The 13,513-nt window shown below is 48.8% G+C and overlaps 1 protein-coding gene across 2 annotated transcripts in view; it reads right to left on the bottom strand.

Moving 5' to 3' along the window:
• Positions 1 to 13,513, bottom strand: part of TNIK (TRAF2 and NCK interacting kinase) — a 154,266-nt gene that overhangs the window by 33,247 nt on the left and 107,506 nt on the right. For both annotated transcript variants that reach the window (XM_021548188.3, XM_077785736.1), the window contains exons 13-15: positions 5,892 to 6,002; positions 5,336 to 5,422; positions 3,855 to 4,055 (exon numbers count right to left, since the gene is read on the bottom strand). In XM_021548188.3, the coding sequence (XP_021403863.2) occupies positions 3,855 to 4,055; positions 5,336 to 5,422; positions 5,892 to 6,002 (399 nt within the window). The remainder of the gene's footprint in view (positions 1 to 3,854; positions 4,056 to 5,335; positions 5,423 to 5,891; positions 6,003 to 13,513) is intronic.

The following is a 13,513-nucleotide window of genomic DNA, read 5'->3' as shown; positions in this document are numbered from 1 at the left end:
CCAGCATGTCTCAATTCCACTGTGGATGATGCCATGCTAAAAGGCAATCTTTACAACACGTCTGCTTGGAAAGAACCACAGCTCTTCTTTAAGTAAATACTCATGAAACAAAAGAACCATTGTATGAATAAAAATTAATCCTTTTCAGACACTGAGCATGAGACAGAGTAAAATATAGGTAAGAAATGTATGTTATGGACTGTTTGATTTTGAGTTCATGAGGGGCCACCTGGCCTACTGCTGTGTCCTAGAAGGTCACCACAACTTCCCCAGGCCCACCAGGGCGCAGAGGCTGTGCAAAGCTCTGCTCAGCAGTGCCCAAGAATGGGGACACAGGGATGTGAAGGGGAGCAGGGTGGGAAGGAGAACTCCCTCTGAAAGGGAGCAGCAGCCCAAGCGCTGGGTCACAGGCTGCTCCAGTCCAGCTCCTCCTCAGCCAAGCCTTGGCAGCGACAGGCAGAGATGGAGCCGCCACCGAGCTGCTCCCGGCACAATGCCAGGCCCTGATGTGCAGCTGATCGTGGAGCATGTCCAGGCTGCTGTGGAGAAGGCAGGAAAGATCAAATGGGGATGTCTGGGTGCTGGGAAGGAGAAAGGTGTTTGATTTCCCACTGCCAGTATCTCCTCACTTGCACCTTGTGGTCCCAGCACAGCAGAAGATGCTCTTGGGACTCTCCAGCTGTGCTTGGTGGGGCCCCACCGATTCACTATTAGGCAGAAAGGGGGGAAGGGCAGCAAAACCCTTCAGGAGTTCATCATTGCTCAAGTACAGACCATCTCTAATTGAACTCAAGATTCCCCAAAACAGGAAAAATCTTAGCAGTGCCTATGCAGTCCCAGTAGAAGGCTGCTAATGTTTTACTACATCAGTTCAAAGTGAGAGCAGGATAAAAGCCACGGGGACTGAAGGAGGAGCTGATTGTGAGTGTTGGCTGCTGCAGAGAACTGAACAGCTCGTGATGCACAGCTGAGCCCTGAGTTCTCCCAGGGAAGCTCTGAACAGTGGGAAAGCACCACAGGGGCCAGGCACCATGTGGAAAATGTGGACACCTGTCCCCTCCTTTCTGCACAATCATGTGTGCTATATTCCTGCCCAAACCCAAACTTCAGCTGACCAAGCTTTTCCCTATCTGCAACACCTTGTTTTGCAAATACTGATCCATAACAGAAAATTCAGTAATAAAGAGAGCTGCTAATTACACGACCACAGCTCAGAGTGCTAATGCCACATCCCTGGCTGGATCACAGAGGGTCCCAACGTGATCTTCAAAAAGATCCAAACAGTCCATAATTTTAAGAGATGTGCCTGGAAAAACAGGGCAGATGTAGCACAGCACCCAAGCTACATCCCAAGTTAGCTTCTAGTGGATAATCCTGAGTAACAAGAAGATGAGTAGAAGGGGCAGCAGAAGGGAATGTGCATCCATGCATTTTGGCAGGACTATCTGCTCAGACTGTTTCATTCAGCATCAAGAGAAATCTTTGACTGTGCTCTGGGGAAGCTGTGAGAGATGCAGCACAGGCTGGTTCCTCACCCAGAGCTTTGTCATCACCAACAGGCCAGTCTCTTAACTAGGGGATGCAGGGAAACAACCACAAGGTGAGTGGCCACAGCCTCACCTTGATGCTTTACCCCACTCCTGCAGGGCCTTGGGTCACCCTGTGAAAACCAGTGAGGTGGGAAAATGTATACATAAAGAAGAGGTGTGAAAATTAAAGAGGAGGGCTCAGCTGTGCTGATCAAGCTCCTACGAGAGAAGACTCGAGATCAAAACAGCACAAAAACAAGGGCAGTATGGGATATAATGCAAAATCCTCAAGAAATATCCAAATAAGCTTTGCACAGCCTCCAGAAACTGTAGGCTGAGCACCAGACTTGTCTTTTCATTGTTCCCACAGGAAAACAAAGTCTCAATATTTCTGTTAAATTAGCATGCATGGGTTGGGTATGGAAATTGCTAAACTATAACAAAAACCATGGTGGCTCATTAAGTATCAGCACAAATCTATCTGTAGAGCCAGCAAAGGTGGGCCTTCAATATATGCAGCAAAGTACCTGTATTGTGTTAAAAGCAGGACTAAACAGAAGATAAAACAGGATGGAGGCAAGAGAAGTCATTCTGGGAGATTCCCAAGGTGCTTTGCTGAGGCAGTACATCAAATACTGCTCCCAACAGCAGAAAGATGCCACAGCTTGGAGCATTTAATTAGAAACCAGACAGAGTGACACAGGTAAGGAATAAATGGTTTGGAGAGCTAATTGGTAGAAGCTGGAGAAGTTCCCCAACAACAGGAAACCTCATCTTCCCTATGATTTTGGCAAAGGGCAAGAGGCCACGTTCTGCTGCTCTTATTAACATTGTGCAGCTCCCAATGTCCTGCTTCCAGTGACAGCATCAAAAATATGCCAGCCCCATGAAACAGAAGAAATGGGCCTTTGTGTTTGAAAGGGAAAGCTAAATCCAGCACTTTTCTCCTTCACCCCAGATAAAAAAATAATACTCCTTTTTACATATCTTTGCTAAAGTTTTGCAGACAGTGCCAGAAGTACTTAAGCACTGTTCTACAGGGTTTACTTAAAACCAGGCAATAAAAGACAGTTTATTCACTTTTCCCTGCCCACTACCTATTCCCAGCACTCCAGCAGATGGACAAGAGCGACCCAGCTCTTCACAAAGCTGCAGAGGCACCACCCAGGTGGAAGCCTCTCTCATCAGAGGCAGCTCAGCACATCTGGAACACCTCATCTGCAATCCCACTTATCAAACCTCTTCTTTCACTGAAAGGGCTGGAGAATGATGATGCAACTCCATGTAAATCTATCATCTGGTGCACTGCCACCAAAAGATACTGAAGAGTGAACTGGAAGGTAATAAATGAAAAGTCCAAGTGAGTGTGTAGAGGTGAAAAGAATTTTAGACACCCAGATCTATCCCTGTGATGGTTCAGAAAGGCCACTGGTCTTTTCTTAGCAACTGGTGGCTGAACTCCTTGAGCATTCAATGCTTGCAGGTATTGTGGATGCAGCTGAGGACTGTCAAGAGGAAAGAAGAGCTGTATCTTGGATGCACACCACATGTCTGCCAGGAATAAAGGATGCCAAGCAGTGCTCCTGCTTAGTAGGAAGAATAGGGAAGTTATTAAAGTATCTTTCTGCCCAGGATAATGGTAATAAAAGTAAACAAGAAAGAACTTTAGAAAAATTAATAGCAAAAGCAGGCATCAATCTTACTGGAGTCACCACAAAGAGATTAAGGAGAAAGAGTCTGCACATGATCCTGAATCTGCACTGCAGACAATGCATGTCTTCATCTTTTCAAGACTATTCAGACTAGCAATAATTAATATTCAAGATCTCACAACTATTTCAATCCTCTCATTTTGTCTCAGAGAAAAAATCAGCAAAGAGCAACCCCAAGGGATATAGCCCTGAGCCTGGGGGGGAAAGCTGTCTAACCCCTACCTATGTGAAATTAGGGCTCAGCAAAGAAATTCACAACCATGACCCTCTGCATTCACCCCTGACCCCTGCAGACTTGTGAACATGCCAGGAAGGAGAATGAGGAGATGACCTTCAAGGTCCATTCCAATTGAATTCTATGATTCTGTGTCCACAAGCCCCCAGCCAGGCTGAACCCCTCCAGGAGGTATCCATTCTCCTTTTCACATGGCCTCATGGAAAAACCTCCCTGTTTGTACAAACACAGACACACTGCACCAAGCTGGGGGTGTTCCCAGCACAGCTGATGGCATCTCCTGTGCCCTCACCCTGTGCAGCACAACCTGCTCTGTGCATTTCAGACCCAGCCCTGCAGATGCACACGAGCACCATCATCCTCCCTGCTCTCCCTTACCTCCTTGGCCCACGCTGGCTTCTCGCTGGCATTTATCCCTTCTTTGTAGTGGTAGAGGGGTTTCTTCTCTGCTGGCCTCTGGTCCTGCCTCTGCTGCTGCTGCTGCTGCTGCAGGGACACCAGGTAGTCCCGCTCCTGCTGGAGCTGCCTCTGCAGCCTCTCCGCCTGCCGCTGCTCCTCCAGCTGCTTGCGCTTGTACTCCTGCCCAGGAGAAAACACAGTGACAAGGTGCCCAGCCAGCCTGCAGATTTATCTGTTTGGGTCAACAACAGGGCCTGAGCATCTGAAAGGTTGTTTTCTGGCAGAGCTCGCTGATTTGGAAGACTTTGGGGACAGAGCTGTAAAGCATCCCCAAGGAGAGACAGCAAAGCCAGCAAATTCAGAGTTGTGACTCTGCCAGTGATGCTTTGCAGCCACTGAACTGCCTCGTTTGGTAGGAATGGGGGATGTCAGTGCTGCCTCGTCAGGGAAACCCTGCAAGACCCACTGAGGGCTGATGTTTGCTTAGGAATTACCACTGACTTTGCCCAGGTTTTTCTGGATAAAAAAATGAGGGATCAATTCAATGAGGTACCTAACATCACCTGGTCAAGATGGGGATCAGGGTAAACTGGTCTAGTGTAAGGTGTCCCTGCCCATGGTAGGGGGTTGGAAAGAGATAGTCTTTAATGTCCTTCCAACCCAAACCATTTCATGATTTTATGGTCAGACAAAACCCAACTGAAGCCGACTCCTATGTAGGACCAATTAATTGATCCTGGGAAGAGCCAGACTGCAAGGACTGTGTGATCTTTCTGAATCCCTACAGCTCTATGGGTTTAAAGGAGTAAATAATTTTGAGAAGTCCTTTTAAAAGATAATGGCTTGTGTGAGGGCTTTTGTTTTTCCTAAATAAAATAGCAAGACAAAAAAAAACCCCAACCGTGTAGATTAAAATAAAATGCATTAAGAGTAACAGACAGTTACCAGCAGTAAAAAGGATAACTCAAATCCAAATGAAATAAAAAAGAGGACATCTAGAATGCAAACAGCACACAAGGGAATAGACAGTGTTCCTGTGAGGAAACTGAAACAAAAGCCTTCACTCAGAACACGAAGAACAGCAAGGCAGGGTGGGTTTGATGGATGCAGACACGCAACAGCTCGAACACACCCCCAGCATGCTGCAAACAGCCTCCAAAACTTCACAGCAGCAACCAGGGCTGCTCCTCTGAGGAGGACACACACACACACACCCCAATGCTGCGGAGGGGACGCAGTGAGAGCCGTGCACCATGAGGGCAGCCAGCCCCGAGCAGAACGGGGGATCCAGGCATGCTGCAGCCACGGAGCAGGTCAGGAGGCTCCAGGAAGGGTGGTGACAGTGGTGTCCCCCACGTTTGGGCATGTCAGGAGGCACTGGGGGGACATGGGTGCACGCGGGCGCATGCGGACACGACAAGAGCAGAAAGCGGCAAGCGTGGCCGTGGCCTCCCATTTACCAGAAGTAGCGCTTGCTCCTGCAACAACTGCTGCTGCAGGATCTCTAACTGTCTCTGCTCCTCCTCTAACTGTCGCCTGATGTACTCCTGGAGGCATGGGCAGCAAGGATCAAAGGAAAAAGAGAGAGAAGGTAAAAGAGCCAGTATTTCCAGAGAGGAAGGAGAATGAGGTGGGCACCCACATCCGCCCCGCCCAAGTGATCTGATCAATCAGCCCTGGCACCCTCCATCCCTGCCCAAAGAGCCCAGGGTGTCCACCACTCTACAAGAATGGAAACCACTGGGAAACGGCAAACATTACCCAAGAATAACAAAAAAATCTGACTCCAACAACAAGCTGGCGTGGAAAACCTGCACCGAGTGCCTTCACATCTGCGGGCCAGCAAGTGGATCCACACAGAAATAAACGACAGCAGTGAAAGCGACGCACGCAGTGTTAACAATTAAGCAATTTGCTCTCAAGTGGTAAAAAATGAGTGTTTACGAGAAGATCTCTGATTGGAGGCAGAGGACTCCGTGCTGAAGGCGATGGCCCCGCTCACTCCCAGCCCGTTACCTGCTCGTGCTCCGCGCGCCGCCGCTCCTCCTCCCGCCGCATCTGCTCCTCGTAGTGCCGGCGCTGCTCCCGCTCCTGCTGCTTCCGCAGCTCCTTCTCCCGCCTCTGTTGCTGGGGGGGACAGCGGGTACAGGTCAGCTTCCCCATCCCTCTCCCCGGGAGATTGAAGTCCTTTCTCTCGTCATTTTTGGGGTGTCCCCTTGCCCACAGAGCCACAGTGTTCCCACCCATCCAAGGAGATGCCTTGCCAGCAGGCTGGTCCATCTGGGTGGCAGAGGGACTCCTTGATCCCACTCCATCCTCACACATTCTGCTGTTTGGCACTGGCTGTGGAGAACCCACAGCATTCTCCTAGCCAGAACCAGGTAATTTCGTCTCCCAATTGCAGATGAAGTCATGGGGGAGTGCGTGGTCCCCATGTCCCAGCATGGCCAACCAGGGGGCTAATGGGGCCTCAGACACCTGGGAGCTACACGAGCCCATCGCCTACAGATAACACATCTCTGCCCCAAAACCACCCATGAGGGTGAGGGACAGAGGCAGGGGACTTATTGCCTACTGAGAGGGAAATGCATCTCTCTTTATGTTTGCTGAGACCAGAAACCAACAAGGAAGACTCAAAACCCAAGGGTTTTTCCTTTCTGAAGCACCAAATGAGCAGGATGGGACTTCCCTTGCTATTCTCAGGTCATGCCTGCCCCACTCCCTCCCGGGTGCATCCCTGCCCGCTCCACTCTGTAGCACCTTTGCAGACAGCAATCCAGGAAGTTTCGGGGTGATGACAACCAACAGCCTGCTGTGAGTCACCCTGGGCACACCTGCAGCCCCCACACTCCTGCTTTTAACCCAGCCAACCCTGCAGTTGCCCAAACCATGCCGGGAGCAGGGGCTGGCAGCAGAGTGCTGCAGTGCTGCACAGGCTGCTGGCCCCTCGCTGCAGCACCGCATGCAGCATCGGCAGAGGGCACTCAAAGGCCGGGATTGGCACTGGAGCTGCCTGCCCTGGCCATCATCTTCATCATCTGCTGGGTGCAGCCACGGCAAGGCACCCGCTGAAGCAGAAACCTGGCCCTTTTTTTTCCTTTTTTTTTTCCCTGTATTTTTTTCTCTCCCGTTGCCGACACACGGTGGCTGAGCAGACTGCAGTGGGAACGCTGTCACGGGAGAAGCTGGCAATGCCATGCATTCTCTGAATCGTGGGGAGGGCTGGAACAAGCAGCTGAAGAGCTGGCTGAGCATTCCAGAGACCAAGATGCCTCCGTGCGAAACCGCTGCTCTGCAGGAACCTGCACTGCACAGACTGACTTAAAATCTGTATCTGTCTGTGTTTTCCTCCGTGTTCTATATATTTGTGTCTCTGTGGAGTTACACATCTAAGGGTATCTTTACAGACAGATATCCATGGAGATATATCTATCTACAGATGTCGTAACAAATACTTAAAGACTCCAGCATTTCCATCAGGAGCCACTGCCTGTCCTGCTCCTGCCTCTTCACCCACAGGTAGCATCCACATGGACTCCAATGATTTCCTTGAGCTGCAGCACAGCTTTAGTGCCACCTACAGCAATATCTATCAGAGCTGCTCCACTTGCCTCGGGGAAGAAGGAAAAACTGCATCCAACCTGAAATAACCTGCCAGCTCCAGACACCGGTGTGTCCCACGGCAGGCACAATCCTGGCACTGCCCACGTACACAGGGGATGCCTGTGCTACTCTGTCCTCACAGGCAACAGGGGAACGTGGGCCTGGGTGTAGCTTTTGGAACTCTGCACTAGAAATTGCAGAGGGCTCCCCACCAGGACATGGTCACTCTGCAGCATCCTGGTGGTACACAGGATTTCTTGGCTTTGCCAGTGCGCCCTTGACCTCCTCATGTGATGGTCAGTGCTCCCATGACCTCTGAAGTACAGATCTTCAGACTAATGTGTTGAATAAATGTTATCCTGAGCTTCCAGTCACAGCTGTGTCACACTGGTTTTGAGGTGGGTTTTAATGGCTGGCTTTTTTAAACTACCACGCTGCTGAACAAAGCACATTAATGCTTGTGCAGGCTGGGCTTGGCTGGCAGGAGGCAAGGCCCTGAATATCACAGCCATTTCTTCAATAAAAATCACCCAAATGGTCTTCATTTCCAATCTAATAGGCAAACAAATCCAAATCCTTCCAAAGAAGGAGGCAAAAGCACTTTTCTCAAGGAGGGAGTAGCACACCATCCTTTCTGGGTACCATGTGCCCCAGTGAGCTTGCCCCACTTCTGGTCTCTTTCCTTCAAGGCAGCATCTCACCACCAGCCTTCTAAAAGCCTATTTAACTCTAGGAATGAGAACTGAGGCCCACAGGCACCACTTCCCTTCAAAGCCAGGACTCTTTTGGATACTTAAAGGCCCCCCTGCACCCGGCTGCAGCCAGGCTCTTGGGGCTGAGGCTCTGAGCAGGATCCAACACACACATTTATGGAGGCCAGGAGTGCAGCACTCCCCTCCAGCTCTACAGCACATTTGTCAGGTCACATTATAAGCAGGTCATTTGGCACGGTAGCATTACCAGCACCTTCAGCTGAACACTGCAGCCCAGCAGAGCAGGGCTGAATCAGCTGCCTCCCCTGTATGGCCCTGCTGCAGCAGCTGGCAAACATCTGGAGAGGACCTGGCACTGCAGTGGGCAAAGCCTCAGTCTCCCCAGTTACTGGGATGATGGGGACCATTTTTGAAGGAGGGATTTGGATTAGGGAGATTCAGCTGAGAACAAGTGCACGTAGAAACAGAAAAAAAAAAAAAGAAAAAAAAAGGAAAAAAAAAGAGTCAAAGATCTCTTTCCTTGCCTCCTTTTCTCCCTGTTTTCTGACCTCCCTCTCCCTCTGCAAGAGCACACTTCCCACATTTCTCCAAGCCTGAAACTACTGTGTGTATTTACACTATCCAGATCCATTATTCATGCAAGGCAAGAGCACCAATTAATTAGGGCTGCATTTATATAACTCTGCAGGTAAAGCTATATGTAGCCACTTGTAAGCCAGAACAGGATCTTATTTGCACTGCACCAGATATGACAGGTTTTAAATATTGATGAGAGAAGACACATGAAGGCAAAACCTCTGGTGGGGAGGCCCTTGGAGGCCTGGCATGAAACAAGGACTTCAAAGAGCAAGCTCACTTTGCTAGATCAGACACATCCTGGGCTACGAGCAACGAGAGAGCTGCAGCTGCCCCTTGAACCCCGTGAGCTCAGAGAGCCACTGACACTTGCAAGAAGAAGCTCCTGGAAACCCTGGCTTGCTGCTCCCAAACACCAGCATGAGCCAGGAAAGAAGTGGAAGGGGAATTCCAAGTGACAAATGAAAACAAATATTCTAGGTGGTTGCATTGTTGTGACAGGCTCATTTATCTGAGCCACCAGGGAAAGAGTGACTGTGGCTGGAACATCATCTTTTCTGACATGCCAAGCACTGGAGCATGGAGAGGTGATTCCCACTGGTAGAGAATCTGGGTCAGAACTTCCCACCACGGCAAACAGGGATCTGATTTGCTCTGAACCACTGCAGAGCTTTTACTCAGGATCACCATGAAGGGATGCCCCATGCAGGAAAAATCTCATGCCTCTGAAACTATCAGCCCTACATGCTTTCTGACCAAAGAAAAATGAGAGAGACACGAGGTTTAACTCATAGCTGTACTACAGGAGCTGCTGTAACACAGCTCTCCCTGGAAATGGGTGCAGGAAAGCTGCTGGGACCACTGCAGTGTCCCCCTGGACCACACAACTATGAGAGCACTGCCATCTTCATGACAAGGTTCCTACAAGCTATAGGGCACCTGCACATGCAGAACAAAATGACAAACCACCATTTTAGATAACCTAAATTTACCTATAACTAATTGCTGATTTTTTTTTTAGTTGCTTTGTGAGAGCTTCTAGTCAATGGTGTTCTGCTGGTTAACATTTTCAGGAGCTTCAGCAATTTTTTATCCCTTGAACATCCAGCTCTGTAAGTGCACTAACTGGAGCCTCAAATGAAACCAGCAAGATGCTTAAATCTGCCTTGTACATTCTCTGTAATGATCTGACCTTCATTTTATACCTAGAATGGAAAAAAATCCACAATATGGCAGAAAAATGAGGTTATGTAAAGGCCTCTCTGACTCCATCTGCCCACTGCTGCCAAGGGGTCTGCAGAGATTTGTCCTGCAGGATCCCTAAAGCTCCTGACCCCAGCATGTGTTATTCCTACAGCTCAGCTGGAGTTTTGGTGGTTAAACCACTGCATCAAGGCTCATTCTGTGCCAGTAACAAATGGAAGGCTGATTAGGGAACTATATATATCTAATATATGTATATATAGGGAAAAATTAAAATATATTCAAGCCTATTCACCCTTCTGCATGACACAAACATTTTCTGCAGTGCTGTTGGATCTATTGATATTTAATTTCCTAATTTGAGGGTTAGTTCTGGTGCACATTTTGAATTCATGAGACCAACTTTCTGTATGAGGGAAAACAAAGCTGCAACTCTGCTCCCATGAAAGTCCCGGTTTCAAAGCTGGCTTGGGCATTTTTACTTCCACTGCAATTAAAGACAGCTGCAAATCTAAATCTCTTTGGCTGCCTGGAATAAGATTCAGCCTCAGAGAAGGAAATTGGTCAGTTCCTGAAAAAAGGAGACCCAAGTGTCCAACAGATGCAAGGAGACACGCAAAGCATGGCAGCAAGGTCTCAAGGGCACCAAGAAGGTCATAAAGAGACCGCCAGAAAACTTCCTCACTTGGCTTTTTCTATATGCATTTGATGTTATTGTTAGAGCAGCATCAGGAGATGGTGGATTTCCCAAAAAAAGCCCTAATGTGGGAGGTACTTTGTGAGAGGTTCAGAAATCCCCATTTAGGAAGATCAAGGTGACAAAAAAATATGATTCTTTCATTTTGAGGTCTGTCAAATGAGACATGAGAAATGGTAGGAGCTCTACCCCTGCCAGTATTTAAAGACAGCATTGTAAAACCACCAAACCTCCTGAAGGTGTGCACTGACAGGAATGGGACAGTTATCCTACTAAGGCCTTTCTTCAGCTCTTTTGCTGTGCATCTCCAGTACAAATTAACTCCAGGCATTTCTGAGCTTGCCATCCTTCTAACATCAATCCTTTTGGAGCTGCACTTGGTCCCAAATGCCAACTCACTCCCTCAGCCTGGACACCTCCATCTTATGATGAGTAGGAGCTCTTTCTGTAAACACAGTAATAAGTTTGGCAGCTTGAACAGGCTGACTTAGGACACCCAAAAGCCACCAGCTCCAAGGGTTTATTTGTCCCGGCTGCTTTACTGTGTTTTAAAGGTCAATTTTATTTTGAAAACACAGTAATCTGAGTCTTCCACTGGTCTCTTCCCCCAGAGATCTGCTGGTACCAGTGCTGCCTGCTGGAGGCACACCCCATCTTAGTCAGACCATAAAGTAGCATGGAAGAAATCCTGCTCCCATTAACCAAAATAAATCCCTGGCCAAGAGTCATCAACGAAAAGTTAATGCAAAGCTGGTGTTGGAAAAAGCAGAGGCCCAAGAGCAGCAGCCTGGCTGGAGCAGCACTCCACACCCATGCAGTGTGCTGGGAGCCTCAGGACATCCACACCAAACTCAGCACAACTGTGACAGCTGCTGGTGGCTACCTCTGTCTGCCCATCAGAGGTTTCCTACCCCAAAATACCCAGGAAGGGCAAAGACCAAACTATATCCCTGCAACAGCCATGAAACTTTATTTGCTCATCTCTGCACTTACAGATTTTCTGGCTTTGCAGATTCAGGGCACCTTGCAGGTGGGGAGCATCTGTCCTCACCACTGCCACAACCCACCAGAAGGTCTGTCCCTCTTTCAAGGGCTCCAGCTTTAATCCTCACCATAGCAACTCAGCTGCTCCTTGCTCGCCACACAAACGGTGTCTGATAGAGAGCAGAGCTCATTTTACTCTGTGGCAGGTGAAGCTAAACCTGGCCAGAGGGACCTGAGGAAATGGGCACTTGAGAAGATGCTGGGGCTATCCCTGCTGCCAGCTGGCCCCAGCATCTGCCCTGATCCTGGCTGAGCCCGTGGGACAGATCACATCAAGGAGGGCAGAGGATGCTCTTCAACTACAGCCCCCCTGCCTTTCCCCTCTCCTCTCATGTTGCAGGAGCTTGCAAACCCCTCTTGGCCAGCTTTGCTCCATCACATCTCCCTTTTAACTGAGGTCCAAAAGCTGCAAGGCAGCTGGGAAGAAGGCAGTGGGTGAAGAGTCCAACAGGGCTGTTCTGAGCCACTAGAAAAGGTATTTGGCTTAAATGTTGGCTATGGTGGCATTAACTTTTAATGACTTGAGGACACAACAGAAGGAAACTAGCAGAGCCCAGGGGACTGAGCACAGCCCAGCCCAGCAAGGCAGCAACTCCGTAGCTCAGGGCAGAGCTCTCCAGCTTAGCAAAGGATTAGTCCTCCATTCAAAACCTGACTGGGAAGCAGCAAAGAGAGAACAATTTTCTTCAATGTGAAGAGAACATATTAATACAGCAGCAAGCATTGTATTCATTACAGGATTGCAGTTAATCTGGTGTCTGCTTTTATTCTGCTGTTGTTCTGCTCCTGTACTGCTTGCAGCAAGCAGCTGCTGGAACAAAGGCAGCTTGCAACAACAGTCCTCACAACCAACACTGGAGCAGGAGATTTTGGGGTACATCTACATGAAAACCTTGTCCCCCCACAAAACAGCTTGCCAGCCTTGGGAGGGGTGCAGGGCTCTAGCAGAATCTGACCTAGAAGATAATGAACACTCTGTGCTCTGACAACACCACAGACCTACATATTTACCAGACTGAAAAAATGCTTTGCCTGGGATTTGCCTGTGTTGATTTTTGCCCTGGAGGGGCTCAGAAGACCACCTCGAAGAGAGGACATACCATCACCATCAGCAACATCAGCTGCCTGAAATTCCTTCCTGTCTGTGCCCCTGGCCTGAGGCATTACCCAGTACAGGGAGAGATTGGTGAACAGAGTAACAGACCTCTTGCTCCTGCAAATTAAGGTGGTGGATGCTCTCCTAGTCCATTTACTGAAAATCCTTTTATCAGACATATTGGTGACCTCTCCAGAAAGCTAATTTAATGACACTCAACGTATGAACCCTTCAATGAGTCACTTGGGTGGAGTTCAGAGCAAGGCAATGGGTGTCTTTTTGAAAAACCCCATCAAAAACCCTAAGAGATGGGGAAAAGCCCATTACTTTTTGGTGAACTTCTTCAATACAAGACCCAGGAGCTAAAGGAAAAGCAAGCACTTCCTCCAGAGCATGTGGCCAGGCTGAGCAGCTCAGGACACCCAAAGTCCCAAGGTCAAATCCTGCAGCTGGATTTTAAATGGGGTGGATAATTTTAAGACTGACTGCATTTGTGGCTGGTATGTTAAGACAAGGGTAATGAAATCTTATCCTTCGGGGCACATATGGATCATTGCACAAGTCAGGCAGGCATCTGCCCCTCCCCTGCATAGAGAAATTGTAATTGGCAGGGACTGTAAGACTGAAGTTGAAAGTATGGATTAAATGGGACACAAATGGCACATGGATCTGAGGATAGGGCAAATTGAGCTTTTCAACTTTTTCT

The sequence above is a fragment of the Lonchura striata genome, chromosome 10 (genome assembly GCF_046129695.1).
Source record: "Lonchura striata isolate bLonStr1 chromosome 10, bLonStr1.mat, whole genome shotgun sequence".
NCBI classification, from domain to species: domain Eukaryota; kingdom Metazoa; phylum Chordata; class Aves; order Passeriformes; family Estrildidae; genus Lonchura; species Lonchura striata.
Note: the sequence above shows the minus strand (reverse complement) of the source record. Positions and strands in the feature narration are given on the sequence as shown.